This window comes from Sorghum bicolor, chromosome 9 (assembly GCF_000003195.3).
Source record: "Sorghum bicolor cultivar BTx623 chromosome 9, Sorghum_bicolor_NCBIv3, whole genome shotgun sequence".
Taxonomy (NCBI): Eukaryota; Viridiplantae; Streptophyta; class Magnoliopsida; order Poales; family Poaceae; genus Sorghum; species Sorghum bicolor.
In genome coordinates, this window is record NC_012878.2 from 49,278,468 (window position 1) to 49,299,182 (window position 20,715).

The window sequence follows — 20,715 nt, forward strand, 5'->3', positions numbered from 1 at the left end:
AGCAACAGAGTGAGACGAGATCGGTTTAATTTACGTTCAAAGATCCTTTCATAGTAATGTTTAATTTCCAGCATGGCTTGCGAATAGGATTGTCACAGCCGAAAGCATCTTGTTATTTTACATAAGACCGAAGAGTCAGAACGATATTTTTAATTTAATATGTACAATTGTTTACGGTGGCTAGATAACCCTGGGTCAAGACGAACATCTTTTCATGCAAATAAAAAAAACCAAACCTTACCTCCCACCCTTACACAACAGCACTGTAGAAACACACAACCCCCTCCCCAGGTCGTTGTGGCCAGTGAGTTCCGAACTCTGACCACCCGAAGGAGGTACTCCCTCCATCCCAAATTGTAAGTCATTCCAAGAATATTGGAGAGTCAAACTTTTCAAAGTTTGACCAAATTTATATGATAAAATAATTATTATTATGATACCAACTAAATATCATTAGATTCTTCCTTAATTATATTTTCATAGTATACTCACTTTACGTTACAAATCTTAGTATTTTACTCTATAATTTTGGTCAAACGTGAAAATACTTTGACTCTCCAAGATTCTTGGAATGACTTACAATTTGGGATGGAGGGAGTACTAAGTCTGCACTAAACCACCGGTCGTTCTCTTGTTTTATAAACTAGCAATATTTTTTTCTCCTAAAAAAATTAGCGAACAATACTTTTAGTTATGCCTTTTACAAACGATATATATATATATATATATATATATATATATATATGAAATTAACAAGTACTTATTAGTGCCCTCAAGGCTCTCAAGCTCTGTCGTGTGATATTTCAATGATGTAAGTTGAAGGCTTTGGTGCGACCCGTGCATAACCAATCATCTATGATTGAAGTTACTGTTCCGGAGCTTTCCTGCTCGTCCTTCCTGGTTTGATTGTTGGCTGTCTGGCGTTATTTGCAGTCGACATAACCACAGTCAGTGCGCAGAGATGGTACCACCAGGACCAGAGAGTGGATTTTCCGCTCACCCTTGTAGTTGCAAGCTGACTTATCTTAGCCGCGTTAGCTGTTGTGTGCTTTTTTCCGGTTCACGCAGGACACAGCCTAGCACAAGTTCCAAGCAGCAGAGCTAGCACCAATGGAGTCCAGCTCCAGCACCGCCACTCCATCAGCCTTGAGCCTTCCTCCCCGTGAGTCCGTGATACGGCCCCCCACTCCCGCCGCACATGAAGACGACAAACGTACCTGCCGCGCGTCCCCATCCGTCCTAGAACAATTCACTCAATTTTCTCGTCAATGTTCATGTCGCGCGCGGGTACATTAGGGTTCGGCGCCGGTGCGTCGTCAGCCTCTGTACCCTCTTCCGGCATTCACTGCAACGACGGATTCTGAATTCTTAGGGAGCTGCGCTATCGGGTGGGGTTTTGCTCGGTGTCACGGCTGTAAACACCTAACGCTCATAATTTTGTGTGTGTGTGTGTGTGGAGGTTGCATGATGCATTATTACTACACACATCTCTGTCAGGTACTCAGGTCCTCGTGCGTATATATATGAATGTGTGGTTCCATACTTGCATCCTCGCCATAGCTGAGTCTCACTGTCGCATGCCCTGCTCTGCTTTGAGCACCACACGCATCAATCACTGGCCACAACAAGGAGCGTGAGCTCCCTGCATCCAGCCATGGCAACCACGACGACGACGGTAGGTAGTAAGAATGGAGAAGGAGAGCAGAAGAGGAGGGAGAAGGGAGGCTTCAAGACCATGCCATTCATACTTGGTGAGTAGCTAGTAGCTTCGGCCAACGACACAATACATGCGCCAGCATATTTGCGGCCAAGAGAGGATTTTGAACAAGCACTGAGCGAGAAATCTACTAGACGATGCATGCATGCAACGAGAGTGATGCCGGCCGGCGAAGTCCTTGCCTTGTTTGGCAGTTTGATGTCCGTCCGTCTAATGGCTAATTCCTTCTCCGATTCCGATGCAGGAAACGACATCTGCGACAAGTTCGCCTCGACCGGCTTCGGCGCCAACTTTATCACCTACCTGACGGACCAGCTGCACATGCCGATGGTGGAGGCGTCCATCCTCCTGACCAACTTCGGCGGCACGTCCAGCCTCACGCCCATCCTTGGCGCGCTCGCCGCCGACTCCTTCGCGGGCCGCTTCTGGACCATCATCGTCGGCTCCGTCTTCTACCAGCTCGGCATGCTCGGCCTCCTCGTGTCCGCGCTCCTCCCTTCGCTGCGCCCCTCGCCGTGCTCCGCTCCTCCCAGCGGCGCCGGATGCCAGCGCGCCTCCGGGTTGCAGCTCACCGTGCTCTACCTCTCCCTTCTGTGCAAGTCCGTCGGCACCGGCGGGCTCCGGCCCTGCGTCGTGATGTTCGGCACCGACCAGTTCGACCATGAGCCCGGCCCCGGGGCGGAGCAGCAGCAGCAGGTGGTCACCGCCGAGGCAGCCGAGGCGGTGGCGGAGCGGAAGCGTCGCTACTTCAACCTCTACTTCTTCGCCATGGGAGTAGCGTCGCTGCTGGCGCTGACGGTGGTGGTGTACATCCAGGACAACGTGGGGTGGGGGTGGGGGTTCGGGATCCCGGCCATCGCCATGTTCGTCTCCATCGTGGTGTTCCTGATCGGGTACCCGCTGTACGTCCGGCTCAAGCCCGGGGGCAGCCCGTTCACGCGGCTCGCGCAGGTGGCCGCCGCCGCGTTCAAGAAGCGCAACGCCGTCGTACCGGAGGACACCGGCATGCTGTACCAGGACAAGGAGCTCGACGTCCTCATCTCCACCAATGGCAGGCTGCTGCACACCAACCAGCTCACGTAAGTCCGTCTAGCTCGGTGTAGCTAATTTTTTGTCGTGCTCTGTATAATTTTGACGTGTTCGATCTGTACGCGCACCTACAACCCGTCCGTAAGATCGATAGCGTCCACCATTCCGTCCTTCCCCAGCCCCAAATCCACTTATACGGTCGTTCAGCACATTCATTCCGAGCGAACGATCTAACAACAAACGATAAGGCTTAACCCCCTCCCGTGCGTTGAAGTCATTGATGATGTCAGGTTGAAAAAAGCAAAACATTTATTTCAAAATGTTATAACTTCTGAATAGTATATCTATTTTTATTTTCGTCTTCATCACTGTGTTCTATGTGACGAGACGAACAAAACTAGACCCCACTTACATATGTTTCGAAAAATTTTATTTTATTAGTAATTTATCTATATCATAGAATAATATATAATTTATAGGCTATAACTTATAAGAATAACTTATAACATATAACTTAGCATATTTCTACTAATTTGTATATTTAAGTTTTGAATATAACTTATACACCTAACTTTACATCTAAACCATTCATTAAGTTATATAACTTATAAGTTTTAAATATAACTTATATGTCTAACTTTACATAAGTTGTGTTTTATAATTTTTGTATTTCTAAATTTTGGTTTATTCATTTGTCTGTTAATGACTTTTGTGTTTGTAGTTTTGGCACAAGTTAGTTAATTCGTTTCTTTGTGTTTAATAACTTTTATACATAAAAGGTGTTTTATAGCTCTTAAGATTTTAAGTTTTTCGCATAAGTTATAATTTATAACTTTCATGGCATAAGTTATATGATGTAAGTTAATATACATAAATTGGTAGCAGGAAAAATAAATCTTTGAAACATGTGCAAGTGGGATCTAGTTTTGTTCGTCTCGTCGCATAGAACACATCAGTGCAGACGAAATTAAAAAAAGATACACCGTTCAGAAGTTATAGTATTTTGAAATAAATATTTCTCTTTTTTAATGACGTCGAATATAGAGGCGCTGTGGGGAAGAAGCGTTGTGCATGCACAGTGAGCTTTGCTGACCGGTTACCAAAAAGAGAAATGAGTGAGATTTTTTTTCTAAATAAGGTATGTCTGAAATTAACCGTTTGTTTTGTTATGAGTGAACGTTCGTAATTTAGTGGGTCCGTTCCCCAGCTAATCTCTCCGTTGATATCCCCAGATACTGATATCGTTGGCTAACTCTGACTCTAGCTTTCTCCGCAAATAATTGTAGCATCGCAGTTTGGCACTACGGCGCGGGGTCATTTCTGATGCAGAAGGAAAATTAACTGAGGGTGAGACGAAGACGAGCCAATTTGGCTCTTTTGGGCCAGCGAGGAAAAGCTCGCTTGTGCAGGGACAAAGGTAGCAGTGTTTCTCATTCGGCAATGTGAAGTAAGGTTCCGTAGAAAACCAAACGCACCCAGAAGCAGTGGCGGATATAAGTCTAGGGCCAATATGGCCATGGCTCTAGGCGTGGGGAAAATACTAGAGTATTTTCTTTGTTTTTTCCAGTTAAATATATATACTAGTATTACTTTAATCCATTAGCATATGATCCAATGTTGATGCTTAATGATATTGGCTCTAGTCGTGAAAGTTCTCCAGCTCCGTCACTGCCCAGAAGTTATAGCCAAAGCTACAACCAAACAAATAGACCCAAAGAGAAGCCAAAGGACTGTTTGGTGGTAGCCCTCTTTCCACTACGTTCCACGTGAGATGCTGAAGAGTGCTACTAGACACGTCCGCTCCAGCTAGGGTAGGGAGTCCAAAAACTCATTCCCCCATGTCGTGCTCCTGGTTCGGAACTTCGGATTTCTCCATCCCTTCTCCGCCACAATTCCAAACCACCTTCACGCTCTTCTTCGTTGCTCCTTCTGCCCCTCTCCGTCACCTTGTTTGGTGGCTCCCTGCTGCCCTTACAGATCTTGGAGCTTTCTTAGAACGCAGTTTTTTTCTCTTAAAGGCATATGCTTCCACTCTCATCTTTCTTCTGCACGGTGGATGTTGGCCGCACTAGCTCTTCTCCTTGTCTAACTCATGAACTTCATAGAAATTTTGGTGTTTTTTCAATCAATCAGTTTAATTTTACAGGAGAAATGTAGGATTCAGAAAAAAAATCCCTCATTCACAAATAGAAAATTAAGCTGATTCATTCATAAAATTTTTATATGATTCTTTTGAGGTAAGGTGATGTTATTTGTGTTCATATATAATTTAGCCGCTATATCCTGCTACAGTCTAATTTAACTCCGCTATTTAGACATAAATTGCTAAACACCTTAGCATGTTATTTAAAACATTTGTTTGAGCAGCCGTGAAAATCCACAATCCTGGCGTTGTTTTCACAGCCTACAGTTAAACATTCTAAAGCAAACGTATGCACTAATTTAGCATTTAACTATGGTTCACGAGTCTTTATGCTCTACTAGGGGTCCCTCGCTGTTGCTCACTGCTCTTTTTTTTCAATCTGCCACACTCCAAAATTCCACTTTCCACTACCATGGTAACATTGAGATGAGACAGCGCGTTGATTTCAGATAAGGATGGGCGGATACTCGTGTTTTTTTTCTAGTGTAATTAAATGAACTATATAAAAAAAATGAGAAAAGAAACTATCTATTTTAGTTTATTAAATTACACTAGAAAAGAACTATGGATATTTATTTGGAGGACCATCTCCATCCTTAATTTCAGATTTGTCTTTTCCTCTGTGAATTAAGGTTCTTGGACCGGGCAGCGATAGTGACGCCGGGCGACATCTCCGCTTCCGGGCAGCTGGACCTGTGGCGTCTGTCGACGGTGCACCGCGTGGAGGAGCTCAAGTGCATCGTCCGCTTGCTGCCCATCTGGTCAGCCGGGATCATGCTGGCCACCGTTGAAGCGCACGGTCCCTTCACCATCCTGCAGGCGCGCACCATGGACCGGCACATCACCCAGCACTTCGAGATACCAGCGGCGACCATGTCGATCTTCGGGACTATGGCCTTCCTCGTCAGCTTGGCGCTCTACGACCGCGCGTTCGTGCCCCTGGCGCGCCGCGTCACGGGCCTGCAGTCCGGGATCACCTACTTCCAGCGCATGGGCATCGGGCTCGCCATCCACATCCTCGGCGTCGCCACGGCCGCGCTCGTAGAGACCAGGCGCCGCCACGCCGCGGCCGACCACGGGCTCCTGGACAAGCCTACCGCCGTCGTCCCGCTCAGCGTGTTCTGGCTGGTGCCGCAGTTCGCCGTAAACGGCGTCGCCGGCGCCTTCTCGTCGGTGGCGCAACTGGAGTTCCTGTACGACCAGGCGCCCGAGAGCATGCGCAGTACTGCCGCCGCGCTCTTCTGGCTCTCCAGCTCCATCGGGCACTACCTGAGCACGGTGCTCGTCACGGTGGTGCAGCGCACCACGCGCGCCCACGGCAACGACTGGCTCCAGGACAACATCAACCGTGGCAGGATCGACAACTACTACTGGCTCGTCACCTGCCTCATGGTGCTCAACCTTGGCTACTACCTCATCTGCTTCCAATTCTACACCACCATGAAGCCATTGGAAATGGCAGACGAAAAGGACGACCATGACGCAGAGTGTGAGCTCTGCGCACTCCAGAAAAATGGAACCGGTGCAGGAGGTGCGGTGTAAGGTTGATTTGCGGGTAATTAATTAGGGTGGGCGTTAGTCGTTATTTGTTAATATATTGATTAGATACTGCACTACAAGGTTAACGCCACTCTCTGCATTGCAACAACACAAAATTGGTTGCGACAGGGGATAATATACCACAAATATTTTAGCACGGAGATTACTACACATTTCCTTGCAATAGTTAGGGTTATTGTCAACATTTTTAATTTTGACTGCAACAGGGGACAATGTGGCCACAAATATTTTAGTACGGCGATTACCATACATTTCGTTGGAAGTTATCGCCACCATTTTATAAACTGGTTGCAAGTACATGATAATATCCTCACCATTTCGTTGTTCACTTAGAACCAATTATGTCCAGCTCACTGGTAGGCCTGTCTGTCTTAAAGGGGAGGGCAGCTGGTGCAATGACCAGGGGCCCATGCCGCGGAGGGGGCCATGAGTATATGTATGTATATAATATTTATTATATATACTAGATATCTGAATAGAAACTTAAATAACAATACACTTAGCACAAGTCTAAAAATAAGGAATAATTAGCTTGTCATCGCTTCCTATTCTAATATTTGGCTATTCCCGGTTGATCATTTTGCCTCCCAATTACTCAACCTAATTTTCAAACACGGTGACGCCGCTTCGTGAGGCAAGACATTTGTGAAGCTATGGCACGCCGACGCCACTCGTTCGCACGTGATGAGGGATGGGCCCAACCTGCCCACCACCATATTGCAAATTAACTCTTATTATTGGTACTATATACTTTAGTCGTTTTTTTTTCGCGAGCGGGTTGAACCCGTATTTCATTAAGAGGTGAAGAAATAAGGTACAAGGACCCAAAGTAGGCGGCGAGGGGCTACCAAACTAAGGTCGACGAACCCCTAAACTATTGTCAAAACCTGAAAAGACGATTACATGGAGCCCAAATGGCGCGACCAAAGTTCATTGAGCTCAGCGAACAGCCGAAACCCCCCCAGCGCCCAGTCCTCGCTCTCCCTCAACAAGCTCTTGACAACACCATCGACGTTTGCCGACGCCCTGCCAAACACGCGCGCGTTCCTCTCTTTCCAGAGACACCAGGCAATCAAGAGCAGCAATGAATCGAAAAACTTCCTTTCTCTGTTGTCAATGCGCATTCTCTGTTGAACCCACCACGAAGCAACATCATCTCCATCGCTGATTGCCGGTATGAGCGTATCAAGCTGCAGCGGATGCAGCAGCGCATACCAGACCTGCCGCGCGAAGTAGCAACCTAGGAGGAGCTGAGGCATCGTTTCAGCCTCCTGAGCACAGAATGCGCATTCGTCGCCATCCTGAAGTCCATGGCGCTTGCGCCTATCAGCTGTCCATAAACGTTCCTGCAATGCCAACCAAAAAAAGAATTTGACACGAGGGGGCACACGGATCGACCAGAGCTCCTTGGCACCTAGCATCGATGTCGAGCCGTGGAAGAATGCCCTGTATGTAGAGGATACAGAGTACCTCCTATCAGCTGACCACTTCCAGAAGAATCTGTCGGACTGAAGTGGCTGCAGCTGTACAACGGCGAGCAAGTCCCAAACACGGAAATATTCACAGAGGACCTGTGTGGTGGGCGCACCAGTGATGTCCGCGGCCCAACGATGATCCTGCAGCGCTTCCCGCACTTTGCGCTTACGGCCAGCCATCGAAGTCGCTGCGAAGAGCGTCGGTGCAAAGTGATGTAGAGGCCCAACAGGCAGCCAATTGTCTGTCCAAAGCATTGCGTCTGCCCCATCACCAATGACAACAGAAAGACTTGCGACATGCATATCCCGCACAACGCGTTCCGCACGCGACGGCAGCGTTACCCAGCAACGTTGCGGCTCTGCTCTGGACAACCACTCCCAACGAAGTCTTAGGGCGTACCCAAACAACCTGAGGTCCAGAATGCCTAGACCACCCAGAGCCGGTGGCCTGCAGACTTTCGGCCAAGCCACCTTGCACTTACCACCGGACACTAAATCTGCCCCCGCCCAGAGGAACGCCCTGCGACGTTTGTCAATCTGACTGATGGCCCATTGGGACAGGCAGCACGCTAAGCTGATGTGCACCGGGATAGCTGAGAGGGTATCCAGGTGAGTAGAACTCTCCCAGCGCTTGTGAGTAAGCCAGCCTTCCAAGTTGGTATGCACGCCGCGACGGCATCGATCAGTGGTTGTTCCATGGCGCGACTAATCTTTCTGAGAGACAGTGGGATTCCCAGGTACATACAAGGGAACGGTTGCACAGTGCACTGGAACACCTCGAGGACGGCGGCCATGTCGTGATCACTGCATCTGATAGGTGTGACGACACATTTTTCGTAGTTGGTAAGAAGTCCTGAGGCCCCAGCGAAGAGGTTTAAGGTCTCGCTGAGGCAACGAAAGTCATCAGCGACTGGGGCGACGAGAACAACAAGGTCGTCAGCATATAAAGATGATCTGTGTGTGAACACTGTCCCCGGCAGCGGTGTTAACGCCGCGCATCTGTCAGCTTCGCGTAACAATGAATTGAGCACTTCCATGACAATAACAAACAACATAGGCGACAGAGGGTCACCCTGTCTGATACCACGGGCATGAACAATTCGTCGACCCGGCCGTCCATTCATCAGTATCTTGGTGCTCGCCGTTGACAGAAGGATCGAAACCCAGTTCGTCCATCTCCTGGGGAAGCCGATGTGGCTGAGTACCTCGAGTAGAAATGGCCAAGCAACAGAATCGAACGCCTTTGCAATGTCAATTTTGACAAGCACCGACGGGTGACGCTTCGAATGGAGCCAACGACAGGCCAGTTGCACAGAGCGAAAATTGTCGTGGATGGACCGGCCTCTGATGAATGCACTTTGGTTCTGCTGAATCATTTCATGGAGTCTAGGCGCCAGCCTTCGTGCTAAACACTTAGCGAACAGCTTGCTGACACTGTGTATTAAACTGATTGGGCGATAATCCTTTGGCCGCGAAGGTGCAGGTGTCTTGCGCAATAAAACCATCAGAGCGTCATTCAGGTGGTGGAAGCTCCGCGCATCCAAGGACCAGAGGGCGTTGAATGCAGCGACAAGGTTGTGCCTGATGATTCCCCAAGCCACTCGGTAGAACCTTCCATGAATCCGTCCGGACCTGGAGCGCGGTCAGGCGGCATGTCATTCACCGCTGCCCATACCTCAGCTTCAGTGAAGCACGCGTCAATACCCTCAAGATCAAGCTGAGGCAGCAAGCCATCAAGCTCAATCGCATGCTGGCGTTGAAACGGCATTCCAAAAATGCCATTGTAGTAGTCATAGAATAGGTTGGCCTTTTCATCATTCGCCGAGAAACAGACGCCATCATGCTGCAGCGTGGGGATGAGGTTTTTTCTGTTCCTGTGACACGCCTGAAGGTGGAAGAATCTTGTATTGGCATCCCCTTCTTCCAGGTAACGAATTCTTGATCGTTGCCGAGCAATTGTGCGCGCCAAGGACGCTAAGCCTAGAGAACGCAACTTGAGTTCTTTCCTGAACATAGATTCTTCGTCTGAAAGTTGTCTGTGCTCCTGTGCTGCGTCAAGCTGGGAGATGAGCTCTCTGGCCATGAAAAGTTGCGACCGCACACTGCCCACGTTCCTCATGCTCTAGCTCTGAAGCGCCCTGGCCGTCCTACGCAGCTTGATGTCGATGATCCTGCACGCATCAACAGCTGGCACAGCGCCATCCCAAGCTTTCTTCACAGTTTCTTCGAACCCATCCAGCCGCGTCCAGAAATCCTCGAAACGGAAACGCGGCTTGGCCCACTGTGCGCAGCGAAGTTGCAACAACAGCGGCGCATGGTCTGAGCAATCCGTCGACAGACAGCGTAAGTGGTGGCTTGGGAACCTGTCAAGCCATTCGACAGACACGAATGCTCGGTCAATACGTTCCAGGGTCGGTCGACGTCGTTCATTGCTCCAGGTGTAAAGCCTACCGTTGAGGTACAGCTCCTGGAGCTGGGTGTCATCGAGAGCACGACGGAAGCGACGCATGGAACTGCGATTTAGGCGATCATTACTTTTGTCCGCCGCCTGGTAGATGAGATTAAAATCTCCACAGACAAGCAGCGGTCCCTGGTATGAACTCTTTACCGCGCGCAATTCATTCATGAAGGCATCCTGCAGGTGGTGATCGACTGGGCCATAGACAGCCGTAAGCAGCCACGGCGCATCCTGGCCGTCGGCCAGCGCGATAGAAACACCAAGTGTCCCTGCACCAGCCAAGAATTATCCCCCAAGATGCCCCAGAGGCCGGCAAACACACATAATCAAACATGGTTCCCATTAGTTCAGCAGCCATAGAGGCTGAGAGTACATTGATCTTGGTCTCAACAAGACACAAGAGAGACACGCGCTCTTGCAGCAAGAACTCGCGAACGACAGCACGTCTGGCTCGCATGTTGAGCCCACGCACATTCCAAACAAGGATGTTATGACCTAACATGACCACAATGTTGCGACGAGGTAGATGGGAAGCCTAGACAGCCTCCACGACACGTAGCGCCCGCTGCTTCCTCCCGGGGAAGAGGATATCCATGGCCTCACGCCTGGACGGCGTCAGCGGCTCGGCGAAGGCAGACTGGAATTCCTGGAAGGAGGCTTCATCAGTGTGGACCGTGTCAACAACTAAGCCGAGGCGGCGCATCATGACCTTCCTGGCTTGTGCATCAGGTTTGTTCTCTCTGAATTTGCTCTTCGCCGCAAGGCGAGCGCTCCTCTTTGGGATCCAATCGTCCCCATCAGTAGAGGTGGCCTGCTTTGTGGAACGCAGACACGGCGTGGAGAGGATGGCCTGCTCAAGCGGCTTATTGTACTTGGCGATGAAGGAGTTGACAGAGGTGCGAGCCTTGGGGCTGTCAGTATTGATAACGGCCGGCTCGACTACATCGTCTGCGGCACCCTCCCATGTGGGCTGCACATCATCCACCTGTGGCAGCAAATGGCACGTAGGCGTCTCACGGCCACCCGCCATAAGGCAGTCGTCGATGCATTGCGAGAAGGCCGACGGCCCAGCGCAGCTGGCGGTCAGGATACTGGGCATGAATAGGAACGACGGCCCATTAAGCGGATCGATGGCCCAGCACTCAGGCTGGCCTGCGACCATATTGAAGTCCTCATCGAGTGCTCTCTTGACCATACCCCAGCAGCGGCTTCCAGGGGCGTGATCTTTCACCGGGATCTTGTCGAATGTCCTGGCCTGCTCAGAGCAGGTGATGTCAGCCCCTTTCGGCGGAGGGCTCAGAGCGGCCTCGACAAGCATCGGGTCAGCCCCCAACGAAGCGACAAGAGAGCGGGGGCGCCCTAGCCAAGGCTCATGGTCAACTACAACAGCCATCCCAGCAACACCACGTGTCACAACCTCCGCGGAAATCCTGGCGCCAGAGATCTATTAAAAAAATTAGATTACTTTACTGTCTTGCTGGCTGGCTGGCTGGTGGAGGACGCAACCCTCGCGCAGCCACCAGCTGTTCCCAGCCTCACATCGCCACGCCACAAAGTGTGGCCGCCACGGATATGCATGCAGGTGTTTGGTTTATGACAAAGCGTTGGTAGCCACACGTTTCACAGTTCATTTTCTCGCCAAAAGTTAGGCGGTCGTTTTGCTCGCCGCAGCTTAGGCAGAGCCGCCACAGCGGTGTGGCAAAGTGTGGACGCCAACCAAACATCCCCTACTAAGCCTCCAACAAGGAAACCACGGCCGCCAAGCTGATGGTGATCACGAGCAGGCCGGCACCGATGACCACACCTCAGAAGCCCCCCATATCCGTAGACTGGGAAGTCCTATGCGAATGCAAATGAAGTGAAAATGTAAAAAAGTGGCGATGAGCACATATGCATCTGCAGTAGAGGGCTCTCCCCCCTGTTGCTACGGTTGCCACCACCACTGCCACCCGGCCCTTCGCCGGTCCTTCAGGCCTGGCAGCTTGAGCTCCCTTCCTCGCTGTTTCCAGGTCTGTTCCGATGAGTCCATGGCTCCTCACAGTATAAAGTTTGGTTCATTGTCATTCAACGTGAGGAGCAGCAACATGGTTAAAGGTGACATGCATGCAAAACATGGAGTGTAAAAAGTAACTAAAAATAGGAAAGATGCTTTTGGATTGATTGGTTCTCTTATACCTTGATTAATTGTACCATCATCCAAAAATTTATGATTGAATTACGAGTGATGCAACGTAGTTATTCCATCACATATGATGGTTTTGTTTCCTCTTGACAGCGACCTTCTCTCTTTCTGCATATGGTTAGTACAGGGGCGAAGCTACATATTAAATAGGATGTACAAATTTCATTATATATATGAACTCTCCACGGAAGATGTCTATGCACCCACAAGCTAAGTACACCCTCTCTAATTTACTTTAGCTTCGCCACTGGGTTAGTATGTATATACCTTTCTATGAAATTGTAGAGTGGACGTGTTGGTTGTTCATGAATGATCGGGCACCCTGCGTTCATGATGATTTTTTTCTTGTGAAAATGTGCCAAAAGGTCAAACGGCTGGTGTTGCCCTATTTATTACACATTTAACATGAAAAGGGTAATCCCATAAAAGCTAGTAGTAAACTAGGTTAGCAGATATCAAGACCAATGTCAAAATTCTTACGTCAATTGTGTCCCCGACAACGGTGTGCTAACACAAACAGATTAATCCGCAAACTCATGAATATTATTATAGCTTTCACCCAGGAGTATTCTAGGATATCGTATTTATCCTTAGGTAAGCAATAGTTAAAGAATTTGATAGTTGTCCATCATGTATCCACTAACTAGTATACCAACTAGGCTAAAATAGAGGTAAGTGATAAAATAGATATTTTATATAAATGACACACACAAAGGAGAACTCCATAGTAAGATAAAAGAGCAGACATGCTAAGCTGGCAGGACAACGAAAGAGTTCCAGGTTCCTAAATATTTCTCCATTACAGTGGTTCTATTCTAGAGCAGACCAAAGGGATTAACTAAGCAAATGTTAGACATAGTGATCACACCTTAACACTTCAAAACAACAGTACCTTTCCGATCCTCGAAAAAGACTCATTGCCTCATCATACACAGGTGCACTCTCATGCACTATACTACAACGAATCTATACCATCTCTAAAATGGTTGCTATAAGCCGTTATAGCGACAGATCATCGGTCGCTATAACGTTATAGCAACTAATTTATAAGTCGTTGTAAGTGGCGTCGTAATAAGTATAGCGACTGATGGTTTGTTGTAAAGGGCTAAATAAATGTAGCGACTGATGTTCCGTGGATACGAGTAAAAATAGCGACCGATCATCTGTTACAAATTTATAGCAACCAATTGTTGGACGATATTATTACGTTTTAGCGACCATTCTCTGACGCTACAGATTGGTTGTGGTGCAGTGATCACTCATCTCAGTCACCTTTTGCAAGAGTTTTTTGAAAGTGCTCAACATACTTTTCCTCTCAGTACCAACCATCACATGATTCAGTGCCATCCCACTAAAATTACAACACCAAATCAAAAACCTAAATCAAAATCATCACAAAAAATATATGGCTACAAAACATGAGAAAACATATTTTGCATTGTGATCCGGACAGATGTACAAGATGTGCCCTTGGTTGGGACTCTTCTTCCTCACCCTGTACTCAAACACAGTCTTCTCTCCACACTTGCCACACGCAATGAGAGGGAGGTCCAGCCTCAGTAGATTACAGAGCCATGCAAGGCTGAGGACCCAAAAGTAGTCGCCATCTGCGACTCTCTACACTCATTTTTCTCAACTACTATAAATTTCTCATTTTGTGAACCATGAAATTGAATGAGCTATGTACTAAAGAAACCTTAAATATCTCTATTTCTAAACCATGAAATGAGGCAATGAAAGATGCATACTATTAGTTTTGATGAGCTACTATAAGATTCCTTCATCTACATATGCAAACTATCAACTGATTTTGAGCTCAAATGGCATATAAATAAAAAATATCCACCATTATTCTCAATCTAGAAAACCACAAATTTCTTTATTTCTAGGCCATTAAGTGAAGCAATGAAAGGTGCATACTAGTTTTGATAAACTATTATAAGCTTCCTTCATCCTCATATTCAAATTATCAAGTGATTTTGAGCTCAAATAGTATATAAATAAAAAAATTCACCATCATTTCCAATCTAAAAAACCACAAATTTCTCTATTTCTAGACAATGAAATGAGCCAAGCTAGTGATAAAACATGAGAAGATGAAGTTGCTAACCTTTAGAACTGAAGAATGGATGGAAGAATGAAGTTTTCACCAATCTCACAAGCATGAACTCCTTCCACGAGCAAGAATAGAGAACAAGCAGAGAGCATAAAATGGCTCAAGTTGGGAGAGAAAGAAGGAGAAAGTATATAGCCCGAGACATGTAATTATGGTTTGTGGTGTAACCCCTGACTGAAGGTGGAATTTTAGTGCCGATTGGAGCCACCAGCCGGGATTAAAGGTTTAGTCATGCCTAGTAGCTCCAACCAAAACTAGAGGGTGACCTTTAGTCTTGGTTAGGTCCCCTCCTGCAAAAGTTATGGTTGTATCCATTGGGCAGAGGACTTAAGTCCTGATTGGTGGCTCCAACCGGGACTAATCCTTGGGACCCAAAAATGACCAGAACTAAACCTCAAACCGAAAGTTTGTTCTCTACTAGTGTATCTTGCTTTCGATTGATCGTCTTCACCATTGACTAGTGTTATTTAGACTTCAAAACCTTCAGCAACAGGTCTGCAGATCACGCTCATCATAAGGGCACACTTTTTCTCTCTTCGCTTGAGCTTACCAACCAAAATCAGCCGACATGAAATGCAACAAATCAGCATCGGCATCAGTAAAAAAACAGCGAGCCGAACAATATCTTATTTATCAGAATTATATCTCACTTTAGATCTAATAATTCGGATACACATCAACTCATGTTTTTTATCAGAACTATATCTCGCTTTAGATCTAATAATTCAATCTTGCGTATGCAATTACGTGAATCATCCTGCTAATATATAATCTCATATACCCTCAAAAAAAAAATCTCATAAAACATATTGTAGCACACCGGACAAGTTGGGCTGTCGTCTATGCAAGTTCACATTATCGTGGATCGTGGTTCCATGTGATTTGTCGGTTTATCCCTACTACTAAATATGTACAATTCATACTATGGAACAACGCTCTTTCTCGTCGTTTTTTTTTTTTGGAAAATAAAAGGATATTCTAGGCGACCCATTGGTTGAGCTGGCTGTAACGTGTAGATCTTGTGCTGTCTTGTGAAAGGTCACTGGGTCAGCGCAGACTCCACTAAAAAAAAGTGAATCTGTCATACAGGTATGGACACAATAAAATATACTAAGCTATACTATCATGCATGAGATGCATAGTGCTTTTAATTAGCTTGCTTGATCACGATCATGATCGTACGTTCGTATATCTTCCTCTGACAGTATGCATGCTCGCTCAAGTTCATAATTCTAGCCTCGATATATATACAGTATAATCCCTATAGTAAATTGTAATCCTTGTGCATGTGCAGCAGCTGATTACATATCTTAACAAGACCATTCTTTCTAGCCTTTTAGTTAATTACCCTCAAACAAATCAACCTTACACCATCCCACCGCCGGTGCCGCCACCGCCATTTTTCCGGAGAGACGACGACGAGAGCTCACACTCCTTGTCATGGTCACCACCATTGTCATCACCCGCCACCTCCAGCGGCTTCATGGTGTAGAAGTAGAAGCAGACGAGAAAGTATCCGAAGTTGAGCACCATGATACACGTGACGAGCCAGTAGTAGTAGTCGAGCCTCCCCTTGTTGATGTTGTCCTGGAGCCACGCCCCTCTGGTGGCGCTCTGCACCGCCGTGACGAGCACCGTGCCCATGTAGCTCCCGATGGAGCCGGCGAGCCAGAAGAGCGCGACGGCGCTGCTGCGCATGCTCTCGGGCGCCTGGTCGTAGAGGAACTCCATGTGCGCCACCGACGAGAAGGCGTCGCCGATCCCGTGGACGGCGAACTGGGGCACGAGCCAGAACACGCTGATGGGCACGACGGCGGCGGGGCTGTCCAGGAGCCCGTGCCGCGCCGCGGCGTCGCGGCGCTTGGTCTCCACGAGCGCGGCCGACGCGACGCTGAGCACGGAGATGGCGAGCCCGATGCCCATGCGCTGGAAGTAGGTGATCCCCGACGGCAGGCCCGTGACGCGGCGCGCCAGCGGCACGAAGACGCGGTCGTAGAAGGCCAGGGTGACGAGCATGGCGGCCGTCGAGAAGATGGTCAGCGTCGCCGGCGGGAGCTGGAAGTGGCCGGGCCCCAGGTGCCGGTCCATGGTCCGCGCCTGCATGATGGTGAAGGTGTAGTTGTGGGAGCCGGCGGTGGCCAGCATGATGCCGGCCGACCAGATGGGCAGCAAGCGGAGGATGGACTTGAGCTCCTCCACGCGGTGCACCGTCGACAGACGCCACAGGTCGGGTTGCCCGGACGGGGTGATGTCGCCCGGCGTCACTATTGCTGCCCGGTCGAAGAACCTTAATTAATCAACACAGGAACAGCTCAGAATCAATCAATACGAAAAAGGAGGGTAATTTATTTTAAGCAGTGCACGATCTTGCTTTAAGCTAGCGGGGTTGCAATTACCCTTTCTGTGCACTGATAATGTAACCACCATAAAAAGTTGCCCACAGGTCTATCACCGTCCCGGCACGCAGGCGCCATTGTAGACACATCAGGTACGTGCACGCTATCTTACGGTTAGGTTACGTGTCTTTTACTGGCAAGACTTGTCGAGGAAACTCAAGGATCTTTTTTTACTGTACAACTACAAGCTACAAGAGAGTCGATTTTTTTACTGACTCAAGGAGTCAATTAAGGATCTTTTTCCGTGCACGCTATCTTACGGTTAGGTTACGGAGTGTATGTCCAGGGCCGGCTAATATTGGACAAATACTTTCGTTTTTTACAAGAGACCGGAAAAGAAATGGAGACTTACGTGAGCTGGTTGGTGTGCAGGAGCCTGCCGTTGGTAGAGATGAGCGCGTCGAGCTCCTTGTCCTGGTACAGCAAGCCGGGGTCCTCCGGCACGGCGGCGTTGCGCTTCTTGAACGCGGCAGCGACAACCTGCGCGAGCCGCGTGAACGGGCTGCCGCCGGGCCTGAGCAGCACGTAGAGCGGGTAGCCGGCGAGGAACACGACGATGGAGATGAACATGCCGATGGCCGGGATGCCGAAGCCCCAGCCCCACCCGACGTTCTCCTGGATGTACACCACCACCGTGAGCGCCAGCAGCACGGCGAAGCCCATGGTGAAGAAGTAGAGGTTGAAGTAGCGCCGCTTCCGCTCCGCCTCCGCCTTGGCCGCCGCCTCGGCGGCGCCGCTGCTGTCCTGCTCGAACTGGTCGGCGCCGAACGCCACGACGCAGGGCCGGATCCCGCCGGACCCCAGCGACGTGAGCAGCAGCGAGAGGTAGAGCAGGGCGAGCTGCCACCCGGAGGCGCGCTGGCACGGGGTGGCCGGTGGTTTGCACGGGGGCGGGCGGAGCGAAGGGAGGAGCGCGGACACGACGACGCCGATCATGCCGAACTGGTAGACCACGGAGCCGGCGATGATGGTCCAGAAGCGGCCGGCGAAGGAGTCGGCGGCGAACGCGCCGAGGATGGGCGTGAAGGCGGAGGTGCCGCCGAAGTTTGTCAGCGTGTTGGAGGCCTCCACCATCGGGAGGTGCAGCTGCTGCGTCAGGTACGTGATCAGGTTGGCGCTGAAGCCGGCCGTGGCAAACCGGTCGCACACTTCGCTTGCTGCAATGCAATGGACAAAGCCATGAGACTGTCGTCAGAAGTCAGAACATCTATCACCAAGCTAAGAACTGCACTTACAATCCAATTGTTCGTTGCATCGTCATCATCGGTCTTAGCTTTCTTGGTTAATTCACCAACTAATAATTGTTTTCTTGGTTAATTCACCAACTAATTGTTCGTTGCATTCGTTATCATCAGAACATCTAGATTTCCAAGAACAGCAAGGCGTACGTTTTCTTGCAACGGAATCATATTAAATTGTTAAAACCCAACTAAGTAGAGGCGCAGAGCTCGAAATCTTCGATAGGTGTGTACTACTGTACATCTTTCGTCTGAATCACCGACAAAAATGTAAACAATAAACAACCGTGTTTATCTTGTTAATTGCTTAACTTGCGCAGACTCCACAAATTGCTGTATATAAACAACTGTAAAATAAGCCGATGCAGGCAAATACGGTACTCGATTTCCTCACCTAGTATGAGCGGCATGGTCCTGAAGCCTCCCTTCTTCCTCCTACCCAGCCCTCCATCTGCATTATTCCTGTCCATTGTTGCCGTTGTGGTTCCCATAGCAAGCTGCAGAGAACTCGCTGGTTCCTGTGGTGAGCGAGTGAGCGAGGCGTTACTGATGCTCAATCAGAGCAAGGCCCTGGGGACGACTGCGACCTTCACATGCCGCTGCATTTGATGCAAGAATGGAACCACATATATATAGACACGCCGAGCCAGCAGGAGACAAACACCTCAGCGGCGCCCGAGGGGCAAGCCAGACCTGCTAAGCTAGTTCAGACCACAAGTGTGACGGCAACTTTTTCTTTTTCTTTTTTGAGGAACTTAGTGCATGATGATTGGTTATACTTATATATATAGTAGCTTTATATTTGCAACTTTGTGGCCAGTTAATGTTAGCACACCTACGTTTTTTCTTTTCTTTTTTCATTATATATAATGGGAGGATAGATCCATTAACCACTAACGCCCTCCATTGATCAGTATTAGTCACCCTATTTTACAGTTATTCCAATCAGTCATAAATTATTGTCGTTTTAAGCTATATAATATGCAAAACTTTAAACTTTGAACATCAATATCTATTTAAATATTCAAATCAGTTTTCGAAAATCAAAGTCTAAAATAGGCGGCTAGGCAAACCCTAGCCGCTGCCCCCGCTCCCTCCCATCTCCAGCCATGCTGCTGCCGGAGCAGGTCACCCTCATGGCCGTGGGGCTTGCAGGGATGGTAGCGGCGAGGCTTTCTCGCACAGGCGGCGTCGGTGGCGTGGATAGCAATTGACCGGCAGGGCACGCCTCTATGTGAGCCAAGTAGGGCTCCATGTGGCTGTCTGCAGTGGCGGCGAAACTTCTCTCCTTTGTTTCCCTACTTCCTCTACACCCCTGTCAACGATGGCAGCGCCGATCGGGGCCACTTCAGGGCCCTGGCGGTCGGATCCAAAGGCTCTGGTGGCTAGATCTGGCGCCTCTAGGTTGGGGACAGGTTGGGGACGACACTCTGGCAATGGCGCTGGCACAACGGACAAGTCATGGCCAATGTTGTGCACAGGGTTGAGGTGCCATGGCAAAAGCTTTGTCCCTCTTGGACTGATGACGGGGTGACGTCTCCCGACGTCGTTTTCTTCCTTAGAAGCGTCAATATCGACTGCTCCTCTTCTCTTTGTGTGGCTTGTCTTCCCTAGGTGAAAACCAAGACCTTCTGGTTAGGCGACGACGACGCTAGTGGCGTCGCGTTCCTCCTTGGTGGCATCATTTTGGAAGCTTGTGCTTGGTCAGTCTACTATGGCGGTGCGTCATGTTGAGGAAGGTGGAGGCCTAGTTGAGAATTCAAGGTTGCGGTGTCAATAACAGAGGAAGGCAATCACGAGGAGGGTGTTGGAATGGTGGTTCGAGGGCCTCGCATCTGCTGGTAGTGGAGGGCGATGGTTTGGTGGGACCATACGCCAGTTGCGACCACGAAGTTGGCGAGGAGGCCGGTCTGGGAGGCACCCATGAAGCTGGCAAGGAGGCCAACATGAGAGGTGGTAGACAACATATTTGAGTTGTCAAGATGACCTGCGTGGTATGGCTGCGGACGGTCTCGCATTGTGGTGGTTGTTTTCGGCGCGAGGATGTGTTCTGACTAGCTGGAGGGTGTGTGTGGCACTTTTATTTTTGATGAGGCAACTAGGTCTTTTTTTGACAATGAGGCAACTAGGTCTGGAAGCTACCGTGTGCATGTGTTGTGTTTGTGTTTATGTGGTTTTGAAGTGCTTGTGGTGTAATAAATATTAGCTATATGCATTGGTGTAGAAGCTAGGATATATTTCCTTTTCTAAATAAAGATTCTAAGTTTTATAATTCTATATGTATTTGCATAAGTTGCATACTGCTCTATCCATTCTAAATTATAAGATATTTTAGCTATACATTATCTTATCTTATACTTCTATAAAGCTAAACCCCACTACCTATTTCTCTCAACATACA

General features: G+C 48.8%; 3 protein-coding genes across 3 annotated transcripts; 1 reads left to right on the forward strand and 2 right to left on the reverse strand.

Annotated features, from left to right (window-relative positions):
- LOC8076954 (protein NRT1/ PTR FAMILY 3.1) lies at positions 1,221-6,745 on the forward strand. The gene is made up of 3 exons (XM_002439755.2): positions 1,221-1,751; positions 1,962-2,796; positions 5,522-6,745. The coding sequence occupies exons 1-3, from the start codon at positions 1,655-1,657 to the stop codon at positions 6,429-6,431; spliced, it is 1,842 nt and encodes a 613-aa protein (XP_002439800.1). The 5' UTR covers positions 1,221-1,654; the 3' UTR covers positions 6,432-6,745.
- On the reverse strand, positions 9,441-10,043 carry LOC110430468. The gene has a single exon (XM_021448166.1). It carries the CDS (start codon positions 10,041-10,043, stop codon positions 9,441-9,443), a length of 603 nt encoding a protein of 200 aa, XP_021303841.1.
- On the reverse strand, positions 15,787-18,934 carry LOC8085131 (protein NRT1/ PTR FAMILY 3.1). Its single transcript, XM_002441048.2, has 3 exons — positions 18,709-18,934; positions 17,429-18,233; positions 15,787-16,967 (listed from the first exon to the last, which is right to left on the reverse strand). The coding sequence occupies exons 1-3, from the start codon at positions 18,803-18,805 to the stop codon at positions 16,046-16,048; spliced, it is 1,824 nt and encodes a 607-aa protein (XP_002441093.1). The 5' UTR covers positions 18,806-18,934; the 3' UTR covers positions 15,787-16,045.

What these genes read in the sequence shown, in the direction of transcription:
- LOC8076954 (XM_002439755.2), top strand. Translation starts at nt 1,655, where the DNA reads ATGGCAACCACGACGACGACGGTAGGTAGTAAGAATGGAGAAGGAGAG. An exon ending in GACCATGCCATTCATACTTG is followed by an intron (nt 1,752 to 1,961) that starts GTGAGTAGCTAG and finishes ATTCCGATGCAG; the next exon opens with GAAACGACATCTGCGACAAG. An exon ending in CTGCACACCAACCAGCTCAC is followed by an intron (nt 2,797 to 5,521) that starts GTAAGTCCGTCT and finishes CTGTGAATTAAG; the next exon opens with GTTCTTGGACCGGGCAGCGA.
- LOC110430468 (XM_021448166.1), bottom strand. Translation starts at nt 10,043, where the DNA reads ATGAGGAACGTGGGCAGTGTGCGGTCGCAACTTTTCATGGCCAGAGAG.
- LOC8085131 (XM_002441048.2), bottom strand. Translation starts at nt 18,805, where the DNA reads ATGGGAACCACAACGGCAACAATGGACAGGAATAATGCAGATGGAGGG. An exon ending in GACCATGCCGCTCATACTAG is followed by an intron (nt 18,234 to 18,708) that starts GTGAGGAAATCG and finishes ATTGCATTGCAG; the next exon opens with CAAGCGAAGTGTGCGACCGG. An exon ending in CTGCACACCAACCAGCTCAC is followed by an intron (nt 16,968 to 17,428) that starts GTAAGTCTCCAT and finishes TGATTAATTAAG; the next exon opens with GTTCTTCGACCGGGCAGCAA.